Raw genomic sequence first — 26,061 nt, 5'->3', positions numbered from 1 at the left:
TGCGTATTCAGCATAAAACAATTGTAACTCTATCTATAATAATAAAGTTTGAGAGATAGAGCAGTTTTACACGCAATCCTCGATATCAATACAAAGTGTGTGCTCCTTTATTTTGAAGAATGTCAGCGCCACAGCTTAAAGGCTGTGTTCTCATATTTGGTCATTACTACGATATTGCATTCTGTGCACTCAACATTTTTAGATTATATAAGAATTGTTGTTCAGTAACCTGATATACGCTTTGAAAAAAAAAATTAAAAAATGTTATCAAATTTGACCGTTAAACGCGTAAATGTTAAAAACTTTAAACAAGCCGTCGTGTCAGCAGTGGTATTGTTACCCCACTTTAACGCATTGCATTCCAATCCGCAAGGTATCAAGGTCAGTTTGCGGTCAGTTACAGAAATCTTTATATAAACGCCATCGCGTAAACTATGTGCACTTGAAGTTTACTTCGATCAGAAAGATACTAAATAAAGATATTCGGCGATATTATTAAGGTATGTCAATCATAGATTTTTAATGTTTTTTTCAACAATTGCATGATAATGATCAATTTTGATTAGATAAGTTAGAAATATTTATATATTTAGATAAATTTATTAAGCATGAGCACGATAATTCACGATACTATTAATAATAGAATCAAATAAGATTCGAGTGTTGCCGGCTGACCTATATGCACTCATTAATTTTCATGGTTCTTGTGTTTTTATATTCTGTAGATATAGATATCTGAGTAATAATATCTAATAAGGCAAAATAAGTAACAAAATCTGGCGCAACACCCCGTAATTTATTTGCTTGTGATGAAGCTAAGAACTGCGCAGAACAATTAAAGGCGTTCGCTATTTTTGATCTCACAAATTTATCTTTTTATCGTTCTTAAACTTCGACCACAATCAACGCCGTATATCTTTTTAAAGATATTTCTTGTTTTTAGAATAAGCCCTTGAACCCGTCAGCCAATCAAATTTGAGTTTACAAACGGACGACATACGCTACCTCTACGGAAAAGAAATAGACCTGACAATAACTTTAGAAAATTTGCAACAAACTCATAATCTGTGTTTTAATCAATTTTTATTAAATTCTCATTCTTTTTTCGTCGTTGTTCATAAAATAATAATTAAGATTATGCTATTAATCTTAGTATTATTATTAGTAATAAGTATTATGCTAGATTCTTAGAGTATCAATTATAAGAAATGTCTGAAAAATTAAGCTCAAGAGATAGTACCTCGATGCTAGTGTACGTATCGGGCGTAAATTGTTATCAGAGATTGTAAAAGTGTTTGCTTATTGAAGCTGTATTTTAAGGATTTAAATGTTTATTGCTACCATGGTTACACGACTGACGTTTTATATAAATTATGAACGACTTGTAGTGGACATTCAAATTCAGTTGCATCAGGCTTCACCGTAATACATTAAAACCTGTAGACCGAATCATTATGCTTTCCCCGAAACATAAATAAGCTTTTACAATAACAAGGGCTGTTTGTAAAACATGCATGTCTCCATAGGGGCTGTCAGTTGTAGTGGCAGCAATTGTGTGAATACGTTTTTTGTCACTGTGACCTTGACTTTGACCTAGTGACCTGAAAATCAATAGGGGTCATCTGCCAGTCATGATCAATGTACCTATGAAGTTTCATGATTCTAGGCGTAAGCATCCTTGAGTTATCATCCGGAAACCATTTTACTGTTTCAAGTCACTGTGACCTTGACCTAGTGACCTGAAAATCAATAGGGGTCATCTGCCAGTCATGATTAATGTACCTATGAAGGTACTCATGATCCTAGGCCTATGCATTCTTGAGTTACCGTATTTTACCATGTATAGCGCTCCCATGTATAACGCGCATGCGATTTTTTAAAGCCAAAATGGAGAAAAAAAGAGTTCCAAGACCAAAAACCTACAAATTGGGCCGAAATTGGCCGCCATTCTTATATTGCGCAATCATTTAATCTAAGTTTTTCGGGCGCTTATTTTTTTTATTTAAAGTAGGGAGCGATTATACGATCAGGAGCATGGGTTGCATAGCACTATATTTTCGACAGTTTTTAAAATTATTCTCTCGAAAACACCGTATATGTCCTTATTGCCGCGCAGTGTGTTTTTTCAAGACCCCTGCGCGTTAAATTCGAACCACTATTACCTATTCCTCACATTTGAACAGTGTAACACTTTCATTACCTGCCGCTCACAACATAGTATGATGTCTTCTGCAGACCCGTGCAGACCCGCAACATCGCAATGTCCAATTTTACGCAAATCGTCCGTGGATCCCATTTTATTTTTCATCAACTTAAATATTTACCCATTAAGAGATGCTCCCCATTAAATCCAGTTTGACTTGTTATTTCGCGCCGTGAAGGCGTCTAGTTGATCAGTATTTATAGTGAGACAAACTATACACCCGAACGCTCAATTCCATACAGTTGGCGTGATCGGCGTAAAGCCATTAGTCAAATATCATTTGTTTGTCTCTATTGAAAGAAAATAAAAGGAGTCTATATCTATATTGTTGGTTTGTAACCTACGTAGTATACTCGCACGGTAGCATATTTATGCAGAGATCGGAAAATCATTGATAAATGTATACGTCGTTTCAATGCTTAGGGCCGAGAAATTTCGGCAAAACGGAACTCAACTTACGTATAACACTTGCTCAATTAACCGTTAAACTCCACCTCCGTTCTCTGCAAAAGGTTCGAAGGCGGAGCTTTGTACGTGCTAATATTTAATTGGACGATTGCCAGTGAGGCACAAACACACGATTGAAACATGTTGATTGCTGATTGCTAGACAAAGGAAGCCAATTTTGTCGGCGAGAAACTTGTCGCTTTATTGCTGCAGACAGGAAGCGGCTCTCCTTTGATGACGTTAAACTGTCAATTCACATTGAGTGCAAATTTTCGGAATTGCTAACATTAAACTTTGGATCAAATTATCAAAATAAAGAAAAAGCGAAGTTGAGAAATATGATTGAAATAATAAGCGTCAGTTCATATAAGACGTTTTGCGTTGTAAGTCAACGAGTTTTCATGACAACAAAAACTTAAACAAACAATACCGCGACGACGCGGGGGATCGATATACCTCGATTTTTTTAAATAAACAATCAACGAAGAAGTGTGAAAACACCAACACAGACATTTTTTCATCTTTTAATTTTTGTCAAAACTGTCACTACCCCGTTCATCCCTACCCTTTTCCGCTTTTTTGTTGTTTCGCCAACGGTCCCTTCAGTCTATCACATTATAGGGTGTAGTTTTCTGCAATAACAAGATGTGATTGTGAAACACAATGTCCCCCCATATGACGTTTGACCTTGAAGGATGACCTTGACCTTGTGAAGGGTGACCTTGACCTTTCACCACTGAAAATGTGCAGCTCCATGAGATACACATGCATGCCAAATATCAAGTTTCGATCTTCAATATTGCAAAAGTATTCATAAAATAAGCGATTTGGGCCACATATATTTGACCTCTGACCTTGAAGGATGACATTGACCTTGACCTTTCACCACTCAAAATGTGCAGCTCCATGAGATGCACATGCATGCCAAATATCAAGTTGCTATCTTCAATATTGCAAAAGTATTCATAAAATAAGCGATTTGAGCCACATATATTTGACCTCTGACCTTGAAGGATGACCTTGACCTTTCACCACTCAAAATGTGCAGCTCCATGAGATGCACATGCATGCCAAATATCAAGTTGCTATCTTCAATATTGCATAAGTATTCATAAAATGAGCGATTTTGGCCACATATATTTGACCTCTGACCTTGAAGGATGACCTTGACCTTTCACCACTTAAAATGTGCAGCTTCATGAGATACACATGCATGCCTAATATGAAGTTGCTATCTTCAATATAGCAAAAGTTATTGCAAAATGTTAACGTTGGCACAGACAGTCCAACAGACAGACCAACAGACAGGGCAAAAACAATATGTCCCCCTCTACTATAGTGGGGGACATAAAAAAAATGGCGGCAATTGTGAACATTTACGATTACGAAATTGATTTTTTGCAATTTAGCAACCAGGAAAGCGTTGTGTCAATGTATTACGCGCACTGAATTTTTATTTTGAAATTTGAAGGTAAAAAACTGCGCGCTATGCATGGTAAAATACGGTATCACCCGGAAACCATTTTACTATTTTGAATCACTGTGACCTTTGACCTGAAAAATAATAGGGGTCATCTGCCAGTCATGATCAATGTACCTATGAAGTTTCATGATCCTAGGCGTAAGCGTTCTTGAGTTATCATCCGGAAACCATCTGGTGGACGGACCGACCGACATGTGCAAAACAATATACCCCTCTTATTCGAAGGGGGACATAAAATAATTAATTTAAAGTAGTCAAAAAAACATTTCCCAGCCCCGGGTTGTTGGGAATGTTCTTGGCTTGAAGACTTAATTTTATAATTTAACAAAGGGCCGGGGGAGATAAACAACAAACACGGTTTCCACCACATGCCAAGCATGATGGCGGGGCACTGAATCAACAGTGCAAGTGACAATTTCAAGATACTTCTTTCGAAGTATTGGCGGGCCCTGAAGAGGGCCCTGATAGAAGAAAGGTAGAAGGAGGTTCTGGCTGTCGGAAGAGAGAGGTCGGAGAGGTCGACGATAGGACGCTGACGCGTTGTGATGAATCCCTGGGCTGAAGTATCCACGGGTCGGTAGAAGTGATTTCTTTCCCGTCTGTACAAAACATGTATTGTTTGAAACTCTGCTTTATCACATTAAGGACTTGCACAATAGCAATAACACTGTTCATCGTTCTGAAATTTTCCACAATAAACATTTCATCCGTTCATATAATCCGTATTTTATTCACCTTTTTTCACATGAGACTCGTTTGTCTATCTGAACAATAACGTTGCTTCACAAGATTCTTCGTAATTTGCATGGGTGGATAAGTTAAGCTCTACTTAACTGGCAAGCAAGCAGGCTGTAACAGTCGATACAGTTCATTTCCATAACTGAGATCAATGCAAATTGGTCGATAAAGACATCACTGAAGGAGTAAACACGTCTGTGTTATGTAATCTCGCTGAACAATCCATATTTAAGCCTTTCGTGAAACACTTTTCCGAGATTATTTACATCTCCAATTATATCCAAATAGTGACATCATTCGCTCGTGCTAGATAAAGAGTTCCATTTCCAAAAATGCTCTAGCATTCCATAGGTGTTTGACACCAAATTCTGGATTCACAAAATAATCCCTGATAAGAACGTTTATTCCTACAAAGTCTCGTGGTGAATATTACATCCCTGAAGACAAAACACATTTTGTCGTAGTAAATATGGCCGCATTCTACAAAGAGGACAGTTCAAATGCACAAATGATGAATGAACACAACTCTTGGCAGCATACCCTATGAAAGACATCCTTCAAACTTCCACAGCTCGGTGGGTAGCGGCTAGATGCCACTACCATCATGTCAGGGTTAGCGAGTATTCAATGGACCCAAGCTGGCTGTATCCGTGGATTCAAGTCCTTTTCAACAAACCAGCCTTGGAGTATAGGGTAGTGTTCGAATCATTCACACACAGCTGTGGGTAAGTAACAATGCTGCACCGAGACAATACAATACAAATATGACAACAGAACAAAAAGAGTTCTTAACAATGGTCTGACAAGGTCTGTAAGAATCTTAAATAAAATCTTATGGAATATGTTTAGATTTGGTTTGTCTCTAGAACTTATGTTAACACTGTAATGTACTTTTTTTCATAAGATTTACAAATACTCAAGCATTTATCACGTTAGACCAAAATATGTTGTTTTGTACAATTTGAACATGCAATCAAAACTAGAACTGTCATATGCATTAAAATCATATCACAATTTTAGATACAAAATAAATCTATAACAAAATAGTCAAGCTGAAGATACCAAGAACAAATCAAGGCTTGGACAAAAGATATTTGTGTCTAAAATATCTGTGAGAGATTGTTTAATCAAATTCATTGGTAAATGAATAATTTCAACATGGTAAATCAATTTTAAATAGCTGTTATAATTATACATGTGGAAGTTGTTCAAAAAATATATGTTAAGCCTTGATTTTAAATACAAAATCCAAATATTATAAATTAATCAGTCAAAGAAATCATTTAAGATCAGCACATGTGTCAGACTTTGATATGTATTTTTCCGACCGAGTTTCAAAACAGAGAATCAATATCAGTTGGTAAGTAATAATTTACCTCAGTTATTCATTCTAAGAATTATAATAAATGAACATATAAAATGAAGGAAATAGTTATCCAAAACATTTCGTGCATTTTATTCGATTTATTGTAACTTCAGCTTGAATAAACATTCTGTTCCAGGAATTTTCAGTCATTGCTTTTCTGTTATTTAAATTCCACAGTTTTATTCGAATCCCTATGTTTAAAGTTCCCTACACAATTTATAAAAGTTTTCCCTCAAAAGACGCTCTCTTAACAAAATCAAAGACAATTACACCGAAATTCCTGAAAAATAGAAATATAATATCTACATAAAGCACAAAATACACAGATAATAGAATAAAACCAACTGTAAGGTTAACAAAGACCATTTCCTTGCTTTTTTCCCAGCACATTACCCAAACATTGTGCAACATCAAATTTGTAAGATAAAATGAAACCATACTTAAATTTAATTTCCCAACCCCTTCAAAAAGTAAAGCACACTTTATGTTAAGTAATAAATAATCAAGTAGATGTCAAATGATGTTGCACACAAGCTCTCCATCTTAACATTATTTTCCACACATAACAACAGTTGAGATCATCTGATCACCTGACAACATCTGGCACAATTGCTGCATTAGCACACACACAAAAAATATTATAACAAAAATCAACTATATATCAACCCAGATTTCGTAATTTCTTTAGCATCAACTTAACAAATACCCTCTGTAAACAAATGTCATCACTGACATTTCTCAAATAAATGCACCATACTAAAAACAGAGTTTCATGTTTAAAATATTAAAAATCTAAACATAAAAAATATTTGAATATACAAATATTTGACGATTTCTGTACAAACAATATTGCACATAGCGAGGTGAAAGAATCGCTTCTACCGTCACCGATATTTCAGCCCTTGAAAGAGTTTAACAATAAAATTGCGTACAATAGAATTCATCACAAGGAGTCAGCAAGTAGTGAAATGTGAAAGAAATAAAATAAAATAGTTTAAACTAAAATGGAAGGCCAAAAAATGTGGCAAGGTCTAAAACATGCATAAAATTAAGTTAAAACTTTCTTTTCCTTTAAATATAAAGATGAATATAAACAATCAGTGGCATTAAAAAGAGGATTGTAACATTACACAAATCTACTCAGTTGTATTTACTTAAAAAATGAAAACATAACACAAATTTACTCTGTAATTTCAAGTGAATAAATTCAAACACAATATTTTGCAAATTAAAAATCTGCCTTGTTCTGTTTATTGTGGATTGCTTTTTCTTGTCCCATTTTAGTTCAAACTTTACAATCTGCATGGAAAGAAAGAAAATATTTAATAGGAACAGTGAAATATCACTTAATGAATGAAATACATGACAATGTGAAATGAATGCATAACAAGACTCATGATATCTGTAATGGCTATGAAATTAATACTGACTCATGAGAATCGCTCTACAATGTTTTATCAATGAAAAATGAATAATGAAATGTGGAATGATTTCAATTTGTTATCTAGTCCATCAACAAAATAACCACTTCCTACATTGTTGGTGGCGCCACCTTGAGCAGCATTTTCAACTGACTCGATATGTCACTACAGCCGCTCACAGGCTGTTCAGGGGCTGCAGTGAAACAAAACCAGTGTGATGGGGGCTTTGGAAGGAACTCTGGTGAAGGGGGGTCATGGAACTTGGCCCCAGCGTATGCGTTCCCTTCAGGGGATGGTGACCTTGAACAGGTCGCATCAGCAGGCCTGGGTGGAGGAGAGACCCTCAATGTTGACAACATAGGTCTTGCAAAAAATGGTAATTCTGTACCCTCTACTGGACTGCATCTGTTATAGACCAAAGATTTTCTCTATAAAATACACTGAAACAACTTTATCTAGTTGCTGATTAAAAACAAGTCATGTGGCCTTTAAGAACATTACCCTCAGATTTGATTTATGACAAATTGCGTGATTGATGCATGACAAAGTTACAGTCTGAACAAGCTAATGAACTAATTAATCTTTGACTTTTATGTGTGACTTTGATCTTTAAGGTAGAGAAAGGGGTGTTACGCGTTACATGTTTAACATGTGTGCAGTTATTTTGAAACCCGTCAATATCTGACAAAGACAGGTATCGACAGACGGACACAAAACACATCCACATAGCTTGACTGCTATATCCTGACTTCTACAAAAGGTGACATAAAACAAATCAATGAAAATGTGAAGAATGTGGGTAATGCTAAAAAAAACATTACTCTAATTTCCCTATTTCAAGAACAAATTGGTCTAAGTCATGTCATCAATGATTCATCAAACATCAAAGGTGAAATGCCTACCGCTCCTCCAACAGTTTTGGCGAGGGTGAACCCCTTGAGCTCCCGCTGCTGGTTCGCCTTCTACCGGCGCGTCTCCCTGTTTCCCTAGGCTTCATGTTGCCTGACCAAGTCATTACTTCGAATGAACAATGACTAGACTTTCACCAGGACTCGTCGGACTGTAAACACAAATTTAAAAGCTAGTGCTCATCATTTGACATTATCTCAACAGAGGCACACACTGGTTCTTATTTTGAATAAAGAATACATTATTGCTTCCCAAAAAGGCAATATCAACCTTTGAGAAATCTAAACCTTATGGGGTCAATGAATGAGAGGCCTGCTGATATACCTTCACGTTACCCACAAAATAATGTTTGGTATTTTATCCCTCCTATCTGTTTTATAAAAGAAAAGTTGTCCCCATCCTCGGGCATTAAAAGAACCTGGCCAGAAATTGCAGAATTCGTTTCCGCACATACCGTAAGACATGCTGATGATAATATCAAACAAAAGATACGGTTTAGTATACAATGATAGTTAATCTTCAAGAAATACAAATGTAATAACGACTTACAAGCTTATGTCCCGTCCTGTTATCCTCCGAAAAAATATTTCAAAGATGGCGTCTCTTTGTTGTTGACAGAATATCAACTGGGTGACGTCCTTTTCGTTTTTTTTCCCAGTTAACCTTTTTCAAATTGCCTAAAAAATGCTGGTTTAATAACGCTGGTTAGTTGTTTTCCTTTTTTCGATAAAATCCCTAAACTTAAACGTTAACTAAGATGAGAAATGAGAAGAAAATGTTGAAAGGTTGCTGACAGTCGCTTCGCCTTGTTTTTACGTCTACATCGCTAACAAAACAATGATGCGTAAGCCAATCGGATGAGTTTAAAGTAGTCAAGTGACTTTGTTGGCCAATACGCATGAGAGCTATTTTTGTGCTCGCACTGACCGACTTAATTTCTATAATTAGTTTGACCTGCCTGATAAAAACTGCAATAAACTGTGTAATTATAATGCATTTTGACAGATTGCGTTAATTGATGACTACCTATCAAGATGAGAACCGTCTGATTATGCGTTTATTTGTTTAATGCTCTAATGCACTTGTGTGAAGAAGTGTCAAACGCGGCTTGGGTGCATTTTGCTTTCCGCATGAAGTTGAGATCTTGTAAATAATAAAAATAACCATTTGACAAAAGATTACAATTTAGAAGGATGTGAGAGTCCACAAGGCAAAAATGGGTTAAGCTTGCGACGTGGTCAGTTTATATTTGACATACGAGCACAGACAATATATAAATTAGTATACTTTTATCATGCAGATGCTAATATGGTTTTAACAGGGAAAATGTTGTTTTTAATAGGGAAAATATGACGGGGGTTTAATTTAAATTGTTAAGTATCTGAATATGTATCGTTTATAGCATTGTATGTATAAATTAATTTTAAAATGAACAAATTCATAAATATTTATAATTAATATTTGTCATACATATCTTCAAACGAGTTAAATTCATAATTGTATTTGTGTAATAAAGAGTATATGCTAATAAAAATCTACAGTGTTCTATGAAGTTATTTTAAACATAATTTTCTACATTAAATGCCGTAGGGAATCATATAAATGATGGGATCGGTAAAGATATACAGACATCTAAACTAATACATATACAAACGAGTTTTTTTCTTGAGCTTGTTTGCCTTCGGACAGATCTCGAAAAGCGACCTGATAAAATCACCAAACCTTAACAATAAATTACCGACATCAATTAAAAATCTAACATTTTTTTTTTTTAAATTTCTTTGAGTTTAAAATTGTATTACTTAAAAGGGTGTGCGCACCGGAACATTTAACAAGTTAAATTTATTTGTTGCCGCAATGAAAAGCTTCCGGCATTATCTTCATTATGGTAAAATAATGGGCAATGCTCTGTGAAAACGGGATTTCATGCATGTGCGTAAAGTGTCGTCCCAGATTAGCCTGTGCAGCCCGTACAGGCTACTTAGGGACAACACTTTCCGCTTGTATGGTATTCTTCGCTTAGAGTATGTCTCTTCTTTGCAAAAATCCAGTTAAGCCGGAAAAAGTGTCGTCCTTGGTTACCCCTCGCGGACTGCACAGCTGTTGATGGTTTTAATTATAAGTTTATAGGAGCTTTTAAAATATGTTGTTGTTTTGTTTTAGACGTTTATCCCGAATTTTGACTCAATCCGTCGATTAAAAAAATGAGAAATTATAACAAGTGTAAGTGTTGTGGGAAACATAAAGTACTTGTATTCCTTAAAACGAACGTAGATGTAGTATATGTAGCTCAAATGATATCGAGGACGAGTATCATATTGTCATTGTATGTCCTCTTTATACCAATATTAGAAAACTATATATCGACAAATTCTATTTTAACCGACCTAGTATGCATACATTTATTAACAAATACCAACACTAAATTTCTAACGAATCTCCCGAAATATTGAAAAATGCTTTTACAATGAGAACTGAGACATTAAATGCAAACGTTGAGTAATATACTGGCATAACACATTTTTTATACTATTTTTGTCGCTTTCGCATTGCTATGCACATGGTTCTTGCATATATATTATCAGTTTTGTATGTATAACGATGAACTAGACTTGTTCAAGTCATACGAATAAACCTTCTGTTCTGTTCTGTTCAGTGTTGCCTACTGAAGTCGTCTTTTATAGTGTATATTGATTTCTAAAAAAAACTGTTTTTCTGAGTTTTCAAGAGTTGCAAATGAATAAAAGATGTTTATTGTATAGCATTATTAGACGACATTTAAAAAAAATGTCGCTGAAATTCCTTTGAAATCATTCTTTCATGACATAAATTTAAACTGAATTAAAACATGTCTTTGCGTATTTGAAGAGATTGTATATATGAGCGTATGACGTAGGCAAGTTGACGGCATATATAGTAAACCGCATTAATAATCATACAAATAAATCACGATCATCTTGTTTCTGATATATTACAAGTATACATTTGAAAATAACATTGGATAACAGACATACAATTTATATTTTCGCCACCGTTTTGGAATGTGCCACATTGAAAATGTTTAATCAAGCTCTGCCATCTGTCTCACTGTTTTGCAAAGACCGCGTCAGAAAATTGTGACATCCTTGTTGACACCGCGTCTGTTTCGACAGCGAGTAATATGCTTTTGTTTTAATTAGATTTTTTGTCAATATTTGTATGAAATGCTGTATCTAGACAAGAAAACATTGCTTCAATGAGATTATTGTTATTTCTAAAAGATGTACTGTATATGGATTTATAATATTGCGGTTGAACTTGTTGTGTCTGACAAAACATATATCAATAAACAGGGATCGATAAATCGTTGGTTCATGTAATCAACTAGTATTGCTTATTCAGAATCTGTGTGTTTGATTTATTAGATTCAAATAATGCACATTTAACAAGATCAAGTATATAAAACTTATAATTTAACCAGTGAAGAGGAGTCTCTTCATTTAAATACATTGTCAATAATACCAATCGCTCCCACGGACAACCGCTCATACGCTAATTTTGACAAGGCGGACATTCGCTCCTACGTTGGTTTGACAACCCGGACAGACGCTCCTACATTATTTTAACAACCTGGACAATCACTGCTACATTCTTTTGACAACCCGGAGAGTCGCTCCTTCATTATTTTAACACCACGGCAATATAAAGTTAGATGCGAAACATTAAAACATAGTAACCGCCGATCAAAGGTTAACACCTATAATTAATAAGCCGAAAATTAAATTTACCTAAATTGTTAACAGTAATTAAGCCGATTCAACATGAGCAGATCAATGTGATTTAAATTAATTAATAACTATAGGTTACAGTTTCTTGACTGAGGGGCTTGCAAGTATCTACAATTAAGGAGGATGAAGAAATTCGTTACATATGTGGCATGTTGGACGGACCTTGCGGGTGTTGGACGTCGAATTCGTCTCGGGCACTAGGATATGTTGTGAATAACCATTATTGACTTTTATATATCCAGCCGTGTGTATAAATATACATATGTGTTTCTTTTCGTGTTTATGTGTTTTGTTTTGCATATTTCATTGTGTCTAAATCTATATGTATAATATAAATGTTAATATGTGCATATTTCCTTTCTGTACATCCGTGTGCATAATAATATATAAACAAGTTAAATAAAGACCAACATTTCAACCTCTTATGTTGTTTTTATATTTTATTCATTTCGCAAAATCGGTACTTATTCCAATAAACGTAATTTATAAAATAATATCCCTGATAGGAATTACGTAGGAACAATGGTCCGGGTTGTCAAAATAATATAGGAACGACTCTCCGGGTTGTCAAAATAATGTAGGAGCGTCTGTCCGGGTTGTCAAACCAACGTAGGAGCGACTGTCCGCCTTGTCAAAATTAGCGTAGGAGCGATTATCCGTGGGAGCGATTGTCCGGGATTCCATTATAAACTATAAATAGCAATAACACCTGTCGTTGAGTGTTTGTTAACCTTTTGTAAATTGACGAATCAACGTGTTTGTATCAAAAATACATTGGTTATGACATTAATAAATTACCCGGATATTGAGGGTATGTTTTAACAGTCACAGAATCAGATTAGTCCAAGTAATTAGACGTAATCTACCGATGTAAATCGACCTCATATTTATAGGAGTAAGAATCAGATCAGAGACGTAGATAACTGTTCTCTACGTCTCTGTTCAAATCTTAAAGAACCAGAGTTTACATTGTTTTATGTACAACCTGTAAGCGTATCATTGAAATTCATTATTTTTAATTATTGTATTTTTTGAACGAACTTCAAATTGAAGTTCTAAATAATACTTTTTTTCTGCTCACCTTAATTCTTCCTTCAAAGGTGAGCTATTGTGGATAGTCCCCCATGTACCGTAAACACTATTCTTAAAGGGACCTTTTCACGTTTTGGTAAATTGACGAAATTGCAAAAAAAAAAATTCAAAAATGTTGGATGATTTTCAAAATAATTGTCATGCATTCAACAATTATGTACACATTATATTTTAATTAAAATTATAACACATCCTAAGACAAATGTTTATAATCTTCATTTATTTATAACCTTTAAATTTGAGATGGGAAAATAATAAATTGTAAAGCTGTTTCTCGATAATTTGGAAAATATACCGAGTAATAAGATAGCGCTTATTTTTCACTAATCAAATAAGTATGTGCTTGTCACAGTTGTAGCGCATTAGGTTCCAGGTTCAAATGATACGCTTTTATTGCTTTCATAAATGATAGGACTATTAAGAACATTATTTGTTTGTCAGTAGACATATTTAATATCTTTTTTAAAATATACAAAAATCTGTAAACATCTACCTTAAAAAGCCTGATTTAAAGAGGATCGAATGTCTGACATTTCCATGGGGTCCGCCAAAAAATCTTTATTTATATATGCCATATTATCTCTCAGCTGACTAACGAATGGTTAAGTTCACTGATTCAATTTAAGCAGTGTATTGATCTCAGTCAATCAGTGTTTCTGCATTTTTTGACCACAGAAAGATCTCGGGATTTGCTGCACTGTGACCACAGCAGGGTGTCAGGGTTTGCTACACTGTTACCACAGCAGGGTGTCAGGGTTTACTACGCTGTGACCACAGCAGGGTGCCAGGGATTGGTGCACTGTGACCACAGAAGGGTGCCAGTACACAGGAGACAGTGATGTTTAAAGGCCAGTTTGGGGATAAAAAATCTGATCCATTTATTAGATCAGATAGTATGTATTTCCCCCTATAATTGCTTTAAAATTATTCTCTTAACATAAGCTTTATTTTGGAAGAAAGGTGACTGAATTTGGTCAAATATGATTATTAAGATAGAGGTATTTTTGTGTGAAGAATTCCAGTTTTAACCAAGTTCGAGCTGAATCTTATCAAATACAATTGAGCTGTAATCTGTGAAAAAGGGCTTTAATGCATGTGCGTAAAGCGTCGTCCCAGATTAGCCTTTGCAGTCGGCACAGGCTAATCAGGGATGACACTTTCCGCCTTAACTGGACTTTTGCTAAGAAGAGACTTTATTCAATCTAAAAATATTTAAAAAGTTGCATTCAACCCTCTTTTCACAGAGCACGGCCCAATTTTATAAGGATTAATCAAAGCGCTCTCTGTAAAAGTCCATCGGTCCTTGAACGATGCCAATGAATATGAATAAGGGCCGATATATATTTATGGAACACTTTACATTATGACTGGTAAGGATGCCGGTAAATAAGGTTATTTTTGTTTGACTTACCAGGAGAAGTGCCCCCCCGGAGAACTGCCCCCCCAAAGATTTTTCACTGGGCGGAGAACTGCCCCCTCGCTGTTTTTTTATAGGGCGGAGAACTGCCCCCCTGCTGATTAATAAGGGGCGGAGAACTGCCCCCCTGTCAGAATTGATGACCCGGAGAAGTGCCCCCTAATTAAAGAAATTTCGCGGCGATATATAAAGCGAGTATTATAATGACAATAACGCCAGTAACTTTCTTGCTATTATGTCTGGAAATTGAGTGAAATTTCAAAAGTAATATAAAGTTGTACAAGTAATAAAAGTTATAAAACGGCAAAAAATACCTGCCTCGGCATGGACGTCGCCATCTTGATAATCACGGGATTTTCGTCTATTTGAACAAAGAAAAACAAATCACTTTTTGCTAATAAAAAGTTTTCGCGGCTGAATTATTTGATATTTTCCCCGTAATTAAAACAAAGTCAGTCAGAGTAAGTTAATTATTAGAAGTTGTGACCTAAAATCATGCTTTTGTGACTTGTTAACACTGATCTAGGCCTTGTTAATAAAAGATCATGTTGTATATATAGTTTAGTTTCACTTATTGCAAAAAGTTGGGTATACATTCATTTCCACTATGACTGTTAAAACAATATTCATAAACAGTGGGCCACCGTGGCGTAATAGATATGGTGACTGCTAAGTGAGGTCAGCGGTTGAAACCCCACTGTGAAAGCTTTCTTTAAACCCTCCTAAAAGACATCAATTACTGATTGTACCCAGGACTTGAGAGCGTTTCATCAAGTCTACGGCTTAAGATGCAATGGAGGCTAATATTTAAGTTTAACCCTTTACAGAGGCGTCGGAGCTGGGGCGGCAGGGGCGGCGGCCGCCGCCCCAATATTTTCGGCAAAAATTAAATTTCGGAAAAGACCATTTTTTCATTTTTTTTTTCATTTCAATACCCGTATATTTGAAAATATCTTTACCACGAAGCAAGGTAATCACGCTTTAGCGGTTATGACACGTGTATTGTTGATTGTCATCACCCGCCCGCGGTAATGTACCTGTCAATTATGTTGTTAATTGATCGGTCTCTTTTATAACGATAATCCCTTTATTTTTGAGTAATTAAACCTGGGAATCTTTAATTGTCGGTATGATCCAAGCATTTGCTTCTTTTTATTAATATAAAGGAAAGTATGACATGAAACAAATGTGCCGATATCCAATAGTCCTTAATTATCACAAATTAAAGATACCTCAAGATACCTGAATTAATTGTAATAACTCAAATAAATAGATAATTAAAAAAAAACTTATTTAATGTTTTTACCACTTTTGTGTGTCATTTCAATATGTCTTCTCCAAACAAACTAATAAATTTCAAATTTCCAAAACGGAATTTCGGGATAAAAATCCCGGAGAATGTTCTTTCAACCCACATGATCCCTATCGTTGTGTCTCCTGCTACAAAGTACAAACTGCGACATATAGAGATCACTTCTCCGTCAATTGTCTGTCTGTCACAACTTTTGTCATTCAGAATATGTCTACAATAGACTTGTAGAAGGTCAGGTATCAGGCATAAAAACGCACCAGAATGCGCCATTTGATGCTAAATTAAAAAAAAAATCCGTGTGAGGCCCCCGGACCACCACCAACGGGAGGGGGATACACCCTTCCATACCCACCCCTCCGCTGCCCCAATGTCAATTTGCTTTCGACGCCCCTGATTTACCATTATGATACGTATTTTTACGCATTTGTAGTCCTTCAGAAAGTTAAATTTGATAAAGACCTTTCTTATTAGTTTCAAGTTTTAAAGACTTCATTTCCAACCCTTAGATATTTATGAGCAGCAAACAGCATTAAACCTGAACAGACTGCAAATTTAGCCATTTTCACTTTGCTACCAAGTGGGAAAGGGTAACATTAAATTGAACAACATAAACAAATAATTTATGACTCTGTCAAACTTGGTTTTGTTTGTAGAAACGGGCCAAATGTATTTGAGATAGATGTCAACAAGGTTAGTTTGGACTCAAGATGGCCAAGAGTGCTCCAGGCACTGCAGGTCTTCCGTTGCTTGGCGACAAGTCTTATGAATTCTACAAGAATCCTGTCAAATTCCTTATGAAACGTATGGCAGACAACAAGTCTCGTGTTTTTCTGACGAGATTTTTGAACAAGCCAACAGTGTTTGTCGGGTCAAATAAAGTTGTTCATGAATTGTTGAATGGTAAGCCTACGTGTGTATGCATGTATTTTAATTAATGTTCAGATTTGAGGCAAGAACAGTTAAGTTTATGATAAATAAAATAAAAAATAATACAGACATTTTCTACTTTTGAAAATGATCTGGGGTTTGCTCAAAAGAGCTAGAACTGAATAGAAAATTAATATTATGCCACAAAGAACATTATTCAGTTTTATGAATGAATAATGCAGTTTAGCATACATTTTTTTCCCCAGAATTTCACAAGCTCCTTTACTTCTTAGTTAAAATATATTATTTGTTTAAAATGCACTTTATGGAATATATAATATAGTATATTATTAATTACAATAGATTTGTTCTGCCAGTATTAAGGCAAGTTCAACCACTAGTGACATGGTTGCTTTTTGATTTGTTTTGTTCATATAGATGAGATTAAAATTGCTTGTTTCACACATTTTTTTTTTACAGTTTTGAATAGTTAAATGCTGTTGTATATGTTAAATAATAATAATATTTTCCTTAAGTTTAATTTTTCACAAAATGAAATGATAAATATTTTCAGAACACAGTGATAAGTTAGAGTTGGGCTACAAGCAATTCATGGAAGAAATCTATGGTGAAAATATTTTGTTTACAGATGGTAAGTTATCTGCCAATTTTTAGCTCATCTATTTAAAAAAAAATAATTATGAGCTATTGTCATCACCTTGGCGACGGCGTCCGGTTAAGTTTTGCGTTTAGGTCCACTTTTCTCAGAAAGTATCAATGCTATTGCATTCAAACTTGGTACACTTACTTACTATCATGAGGGGACTGGGCAGGCAAAGTTATGTAACTCTGACTGGCATTTTGACAAAATTATGTGCCCTTTTTATACTTAGAAAATTGAAAATTTGGTAAAGTTTTGTGTTTAGGTCCACTTTATTCCTACAGTATCAAAGCTATTGCTTTCATACTTGCAACACTTATTAACTATCATAAGGGGACTGTGCAGGCAAAGTAATGTAACTCAGACTGGCATTTGGACGGAATTATGGGCCCTTTATACTTAGAAAATTAAAAATTTGGTTAAGTTTTGTATTTTGGTCCACTTTACCCCTAAAGTATCATAGATATTGCTTTCATACTTGGAACACTCGCAAATTATCATAAGGGTACAGTAAAAGGACAAGTTGCATAACTCTGGTTGTCATTTTTACGGAATTATGGCCCTTTTTTGACTGAGTAACTTTGAATATATGGTTTAATTTTGTGTTTCGATCCACTTTACTTCTAAAGTATCAAGGCTATTGCTTTCAAACTTCAAATACTTTCATGCTATCATGAGGTTACTGTACCTGGCAAGTTGAATTTTACCTTGACCTTTGAATGACCTTGAATCTCAAGGTCAAATTATTAACTTTTGCTAAAATTGCCATAACTTCTTTATTTATGATTAGATTTGAATGATACTTTGACAAAACTACTCTTACCTGACATATCACAATAGACTCCACCCAAACCATCCCTCGTGCCTCCCCCCCCCCTCCCCCCCTGAATCCCCCCCTATTTTTTTTTTTTTTTTTTTTTAAGATCATCTCACAAATGACCACCACACCCTCACACTATACCCCCCCCCCACCCCCCCACCCCCAATTTTTTTTTTTTTGAAACGGTTAAAAAACAAATATATTTTTTTATTATTTTATTTTTGAAATACCGTCCAACCATCGCACCCAAGAATCCCCTCCCCCCCACCCACCCCCCCACACCCCCCAAAATTATTTTTTTTGCATTTTTTTTTCGCATTTTTGGAAAATAATGTAATTTAATGTCCACACCCCCACACTATTCACCCCTCTTCACTCCACCCCCCTCTCCTTTGTGATTGAAATTGAGAGTCCCTTCACCTTTAAAAAGAAAAAAGATGAGCGGTCTGCACCAGCAAGGCGGTGCTCTTGTATTAAAATAGGCCTTGTTCTCAAAGACTGGGTTAAAAACATGTGGGTAAAGTGTCGCCCCAGATTAGCCTGTTAAGTGTGCGCAGTTTAATCAGAGACCGATACTTTCCACCTAAACTAGATTTGTAATAAGAAAGAGACTTCCTTTAATTTTATGAGAAATACAATGAAAGTGGAAAGTGTTGGTCTTTATTAGCCTGTTAAGACTGCACAGAGCTTCTGGAACGACAATTTATTCACATGTATTTTTCCCCATTTTCCTAGAGCATTAAAAATACTTTGTAATTATGGACAAAATTAATTAACTGAGGATTGTTTATTTGTTTATTAGATAAATACCAGTTATTGGTCTGTTAACCCATTTATGCCTAGTGTCTAGAAAAAAGGCCTTGGCAAACAGCGTAGACCCTGATTAGATGCCGCATGATGCGGCGTCTCATCAGGGTCTGTGTTGTTTGCTTAAAGGAATTTCTGTAAGAAATATTCTAAATATAGAAATAAATAAACTAGACATCCCTAATTTTGGAAATAAATTGACCCAATGTAGAAGGATGGGAAGAGTCCACTAGGCATAAATGGGTTAATAATGATATTACCTACATGATCTGCATACTCTTTCCATGTGACATTTAAGTTGACCAATCACCAAACAAAATATACGTGTATGAAACATAATTTCATATTTATATGCCTTATATTATGTTTATAACATCATGGGCAAAATAATTATTGTTCAATATAGAAGAAAATCTTTTGAGAAACAGATTGCTTTGTTTTATGAGTTTTACAAACATGTTTCAGGAGATTTCTCAACGGGGCTTCGGGATGCACTTAGCGAGTTGTTTACAGTCGATGCAATAAAAACATACCAGTCGGATATAGACAGGTATAATTGTAACGTAGTTGGTGGAATACAATAACGTGCACAAGTCCACAAAGTTTTCATTGAGGTTTATTTTTGTTGATATATTTTTAATACAAACGCTTTCTGTAAAATGTGTCTTATTTTGAGAAAATGGGGCATAATGCATGTGCGTTAAGTGTCGTCCCAGATTAGACTGTGCAGTCCGCAAAGGCTAATCATGGACGACACTTAACGCTTAAACTAGATTTTTGGTAAAAAGAGATTTCCTTTAAACGAAAAATACCATTAAAGCGGAAAGTGTCGTCCCTGATTAGCCTGTGCAGACTGCACAGGCTAATCTGGGATGACACTTTACGCACATGCAATTTGCCCAATTTTCACAGAACCAGACACAAATACAAGATTCATGGGAGGCCTGAGGGCCCCCGCAACATAAGCAGTTTCCTGTCCTCTATGCACGGCTGTCTGGCTGTGTACTGTACAACTACTTGAACATATTGATAAACATTGAAACACTCCATGGTAACATTAGCAAATTCGGATGGGAAATTGTGCAGAGGAAGGTTTCCAAAAAATTACAACGTAAATATAAAGTGTTCAATGAACATATAATTAATACATATGTAATTAACCGATTTTTATGCCCCCGGATCGAATGATCGGGGGCATATTGTTTTTGGCCTGTCTGTCTGTCATTCTGTCCCAAACCTTTAACCTTAGTTAAAGTTTTGCGATAACTTTTGCAATATTGAAGATAGCAACTTGATATTTGGTATGCATGTGTATCTCATGAAGCTGTAATTTTTAGTGGTGAAAGGTCAAGGTCATTCTTCAAGGTCAAAAGTAAAAAAATACAATCCAAGGGAAGTAATAAGCTTTAAAAGGGAGATAATTTCTAAAACTGCCAAATGATATATTGAAATATTATTTCAAAGCGGGGCAATAGGGGGCATTGTGTTTCTGACAAACACATCTCTTGTTTGAAACTTATTAAAACATGTAAATAAACAAGCAAATGACAAATTATCAAGTATGACACTAACAGAATGTTTTACACTTACGTTTTATACCCGAGGCAAAGAATTTATGGCAATAAAACTAATAATAATTGCCCATGTTTTGGGTGTGACTGTCTTTTGAAGATTGTTTGAAATTAGTGTTATTGCGTTGGTAAAAATTTGATTATTATATTTATACAATGATGCCAAAATATTTGTTATGTTTAATACATTATATTATATCAGCAGAATGGTGCTTGTGCAACAAATAATTGCAAACTGCAATTAAACACTAAAAAGAGGTCGAAGACTTTTTGTTTGGTTTAGGGGATTGTATGAGATACAGGAGACAGTTCCAAATATGAGATACAGTAGATACTTAGTACACTATCCCTCAGTTTTATGTCCAGGGCTTTATTGTCACTTTCCTTCCTCTTTGATTTAATTAACAGAACATTGTGGTAGCCATTTGGTTTGTTATATCTTTTGCATGCATACTTCTTTGTTTTAGAATCGTGAAGAATGCCATTAAAGATATACTTACTGGGTTAGTATTCTGATTGTTTCTTCACTGCTAGCTTTAACCCTTTACCCCTCAGAAGCAAAGTAAAAATGGCTATATGCAAACAGCATAAAACCAGAACAGCCTGCCAGTAACTCACAGTCTGTTCAGGTTTTATTCTGTATGCTGCTCATCAGTATCTAAGGGTTGGAAATGAAGCTTTTAAAACTTGAATCTTGTTAGAAAGGTCTTAAATTAAATTTAACTTTCTAAGGGACTACAAAGGCATCAAAATACGTATCTAAGTAGCAAATGGTTAATGGGGTCAAACTGGATAGGTGTCAGAGCTCCAGATAAGGTTTTGTGAAATTCTTAACGTTACTACCAGATTTTCAAAAATAATTCTTAACTCTGAAATTTTATTCTTAACATTACTACTAAGTTTTTGAAAATAATTCTTAACTTTTCTAAATGACCTAAAAATAAATAATAATGGTTATTTTTATGCAAAAAATCAAAATAAACATACTAGCAACTTTATTTATACGAGTTCAACAGTGTCTATTCAGTATTATACAATTTTATTTTTTAAATACCTTTATATGCCCAAACTGTGCTTAGATTGCATGCCTTGGATGAATTTTTACATATTTCACAATTAAAGCGGGTCTCCCCTTCAATCTTGTCAACGATTAGCCACGGAATTGTCCCTTTCACTCGTTCAATGTTGTTTTTTTTGTTTAAGTTTGGACCCGTCGTGTCGCATTTATTTAGCTTTTCCGACTGTGTCAGCAACTGAACATACAACATCGTATAAGATCTTTACTATAATGTCTTTCTTAGCATTCAACTTCGGCTCAGTTTGCGTACAATATGTTAAAAGCGTGTTTTTGCACGCTTTGCAGTTTTTTAGGACGCTCTCTGGGCACCGCCATTGTTTTTTGACAGATAGACTGTACACGCCGCTTTTATTGGAAAAAATGTGCTTTGTATAACAAACCCGATAACCATTCTATATAAGCACCGAAAAGATCTTTAACACGCTAAAAGAACTCAATAAAAATCGATACGAACCGATGTAAAAATAATATTCGTAACTTGATTTTCTTAATGGTACTACAAGATTTTAAAAATAAATACGTAATGGACTTGAAAATAAATCGATTTGGTATCAACGTCTCAGAAATGTTAATTTTGTTTAATAAAAGTATATATGTATCCCAAGGATATATTTTTTATCTAGTGTTTATTTTAACTTTCCTTGATCCATATTAAGGACATTATTAAATACTGGCAGTACAAGAATAGTCTTATAAATCTAAAAACAATAATTATTTTCATTTTATTTTTCAAAATTAAAGTGTGTGGTAAAAAACAAGGTACATGTCTTAATCCTGTTTATAATTCATTTTGTCAGATGGCATCCAAATGTCTGTTCTATATATTTAAGTGTAAATAAAGATACTTAAGACTAAATGAGTCTCGTTCTGTGGAAACTGGGCTCAAAACATGTGCATAAAGTGTTGTCCCAGATTAGCCTGTGCAGTCAACACAGGCTAATCTAGGACAACAACACCTAAAGTATATTTTTGTTTAAAAGATACTTTCCTTACTCAAAAAATTTCACAAAGGCTCAAAGTGTCATTTCTGATTAGCCTGTGCGGATTGCACAAGCTAATCTTTTTAACTTTTTAAGCACATGCATCAAGCCTAGTTTTCCCAGAACAATTCTCAGATTATTTCTTATACATACCACATTTTTCAGAGCACCAGTCTGCATATACATGTTGTTCAAGAAACTTGCCATCGAGATTTGTCTGAGCCTGTTCTTAGGCCTAGATTTCAGCCAATCAGATGCGAGTTTAGTGACAGATCTTACTGTAACCCATTGGCATGGTAACACCTTTGTATTCCCTTATTCCTATTTTTTTAGCTCACCTGAGCGATAGCTCGAGGTGAGCTATTGTGATCACTCAGCGTCCGGCGTCCGTCCGTCCGTCCGTCTGTCTGTAAACAATTTGTAAACATCTTCTTCTACTAAACCATTGAGCCAATTTCAACTAAATTTCATGTGGAGCATCCCTAGGTCATGGGACAAAAGAATTGTTAAAAAAAAATTTGATCGCATAACCAAGATGGCCGCCATGACCATATATGGTAAAAACCTTAAAAAATCTTCTTGTCAGAAACCGCTCATCAGATTTTCAAAAAGTTTCACAGGGATGACCTTTGAGGGCTCCCCTGAAAAAGTTGTTCAAAGAAATTTGATTCGTCAAAAAACATGGCCGCAGGAGCTCGTTGAACTTTGCATGTTTATTCGTTTTTGCCTATTTTGTGAAAACTTTCAAAAATCTTCCAAATTTTTTGTCCGATCCTTTTCAAATTTGCACAGTGTCTTTATATCAATGAGGACACGAACCCTACAAAAAATGAGCATTATTGGTCCATGAAGTACAGAATTACCTCCCCTTGAATTGAGAAATGGTGTTTGTGCAATGAAGTCCAAATTTTTCATCCAATTCTTTCCAAACTTGTAAGGATTTAGCATGGTTCAAACAAGGGAAACAACTACGGTTTATGCATGTTCTTTTTATTACAGATTTGCCTCCCTTTAATTCATTCAAAATCTCATTTTACAGCAGAGATTCCAAATCTGACCTGTAAATGAGCCCCATATTTACTGCCAGTGCTAGGTTACCTTTTCCCATTTGATCATTCTTAAGTATTGGTCTTGTAATGCTGCTACTGCTTCTGCTACTGCTACTGCTACTACTACTACTACTACTACTACTACTACTACTACTACTACTACTTCTACTACTACTACTACCACTACTACTACTACTACTACTACTACTACTACTACTACTACTACTACTACTACTACTACTACTACTACTACTACTACTACTACTACTACTTCTACTACTACTACTAGTACTACTACTACTAGTACTACTACCACCACCACCACCACCACCACCACCACCACCACCACCACCACCACCACCACCACCACCACCACGTCTACTATTACTACTTCTACTACTACTGCCACTACTACTACTACTTTTACCACTACTACTACTACTACTACTACTACTACTACTACTACTACCACTACTACTACTACTACTACTACTACTACTACTACTACTTCTACTACTACCACTACTACTACTACTTCTTCTACTACTACTACTTCTACTACTACTACTACTACTGCTACTTCTACTACTACTACTACAACTACTATTACTACTACTACTACTACTACTACTACTACTACTACTACCACTACTACTACTACTACTACTACTACTACTACTACTACTACTACTACTACTACTACACCACCACCACCACCACCACCACCATTCACAGTGACAAAAAACGTATTCACACAATGGCTGCTACTACAACTTATAGCCCATATAGGGGGGCATGCATGTTTTACAAACAGCCCTTGTTTCTATGGGATTTTAACCACAACTGTTCATGTTTATCTCCGACACATATTTTTAGGTCACCTGTCATGAAGTGACACGGTGAGCTTATGTGATCGTGTGATGTCCGGCGTCTGTTGTGCGTGCCTGCGTTTGTCCGTGCGTCCGTCCGTCAACAATTTGTTTGTGTAGACAGTAGAGGTCACAGTTTGCATCCAATCTTGATGAAATTTGGTCAAAATGTTTATCTTGATGAAATCCGGTTTGGGATTGTATTTGGGTCATCTGGGGTCAAAAACAAGGTCACTAGGTCAAATAATAGAACAACCTTCTGTAGACAATAGAGGTCACAGTTTTCATCCAATCTTTATGAAATTTGGTCAGAATGTTTATCTTGATGAAATCTGGGTTGGGATTTTATTTGGGTCATCTGGGGTCAAAAACTAGGTCACTAGGTCAAATAATAGAAAAACCTTGTGTAGACATTAGAGATCACAGTTTTCATCCAACCTTTATGAAATTTGGTCAGAATTCTTGATGAAATCTGGGTGGGATTGTATTTGGGTCATCTGGGGTAAAAATCTAGGTCAAATAAATAGAAAAACCTTGTGTTGACAATAGAGGTCACAGTTTTCATCCAATATTTATGAACTGTGGTCAGAATGTTTATCTTGATGAAATCTGGATTGGGATTGTATTTGGGTCATCTAGAGTCAGGAACTAGGTCACTAGGTCAAATCATAGAAAAACATTGTGTAGACAATAGAGGTCATAGTTTTCATCTGATCTTAATGAGTCAGGTGAGTGATTCAGGGCCATCATGGCCCTCTTGTTTTATCATCAATCTACTTTGTATCACACTCTTGACTGCAATCACAAAATACATTCAAAGGAAAGTTCATGTAGAGTAAACTCCACAATCACTAGATATATAAGAATTGAATCTCAAATAAAGCTATTATGTTCTTAAAGTTGCACCATTATGCTATTTTTATTCGCTTTTGTGATCTCTTGTTGTCAGGTATAATATCAGTGCCTGTTGCTGTAAAAATACCCATGATGAATGAGACTACATACAGTAAAGCATTGGATGCAAAGGTACTAGTAACAGAGGGGGTAATCACATGACAAACAACATGGCAAAGTCCATGCCAAGACAGGATTATTTTGCAAAGTTGTGCAAAGTGATGTGAAATTTTTATTTCCTATATTCGTTTTATATGGAGACTTTAAGAGCTGTGAAATTACTTAGCCGGTCACAAAATTACAGCTCCCG

General features: G+C 35.3%; 1 protein-coding gene and 1 long non-coding RNA gene across 3 annotated transcripts in view; one reads left to right on the top strand and one right to left on the bottom strand.

Moving 5' to 3' along the window:
- Positions 1-4,607: 4,607 nt before the first annotated feature.
- On the bottom strand, positions 4,608-9,386 carry LOC127858966 (uncharacterized). Its single transcript, XR_008039211.1, has 3 exons — positions 9,117-9,386; positions 8,561-8,718; positions 4,608-8,063 (listed from the first exon to the last, which is right to left on the bottom strand). It is a non-coding gene; the product is annotated as an uncharacterized LOC127858966 (long non-coding RNA).
- Positions 9,387-13,133: 3,747 nt separating this feature from the next.
- Positions 13,134-26,061, top strand: part of LOC127858708 (putative cytochrome P450 120) — a 35,993-nt gene continuing 23,065 nt past the window's right edge. The window contains exons 1-8 of one of the 2 annotated variants that reach the window (XM_052395941.1): positions 13,134-13,229; positions 14,102-14,319; positions 16,809-17,055; positions 17,597-17,674; positions 19,776-19,860; positions 21,349-21,384; positions 23,105-23,235; positions 25,807-25,883. In XM_052395941.1, coding sequence (XP_052251901.1) covers positions 16,863-17,055; positions 17,597-17,674; positions 19,776-19,860; positions 21,349-21,384; positions 23,105-23,235; positions 25,807-25,883 — 600 coding nt within the window. In that variant the 5' untranslated portion in view covers positions 13,134-13,229; positions 14,102-14,319; positions 16,809-16,862. Of the gene's footprint in view, positions 13,230-14,101; positions 14,320-16,461; positions 17,056-17,596; positions 17,675-19,775; positions 19,861-21,348; positions 21,385-23,104; positions 23,236-25,806; positions 25,884-26,061 lie in introns of those variants that run through there. The other variant, XM_052395942.1, reaches the window with a different exon arrangement.

This window comes from Dreissena polymorpha, chromosome 14, assembly GCF_020536995.1.
Source record: "Dreissena polymorpha isolate Duluth1 chromosome 14, UMN_Dpol_1.0, whole genome shotgun sequence".
NCBI lineage: Eukaryota > Metazoa > Mollusca > Bivalvia > Myida > Dreissenidae > Dreissena > Dreissena polymorpha.
The sequence above is the reverse complement of the archived record's forward strand: the minus strand, read 5'-3'. Positions and strand labels throughout refer to the sequence as shown.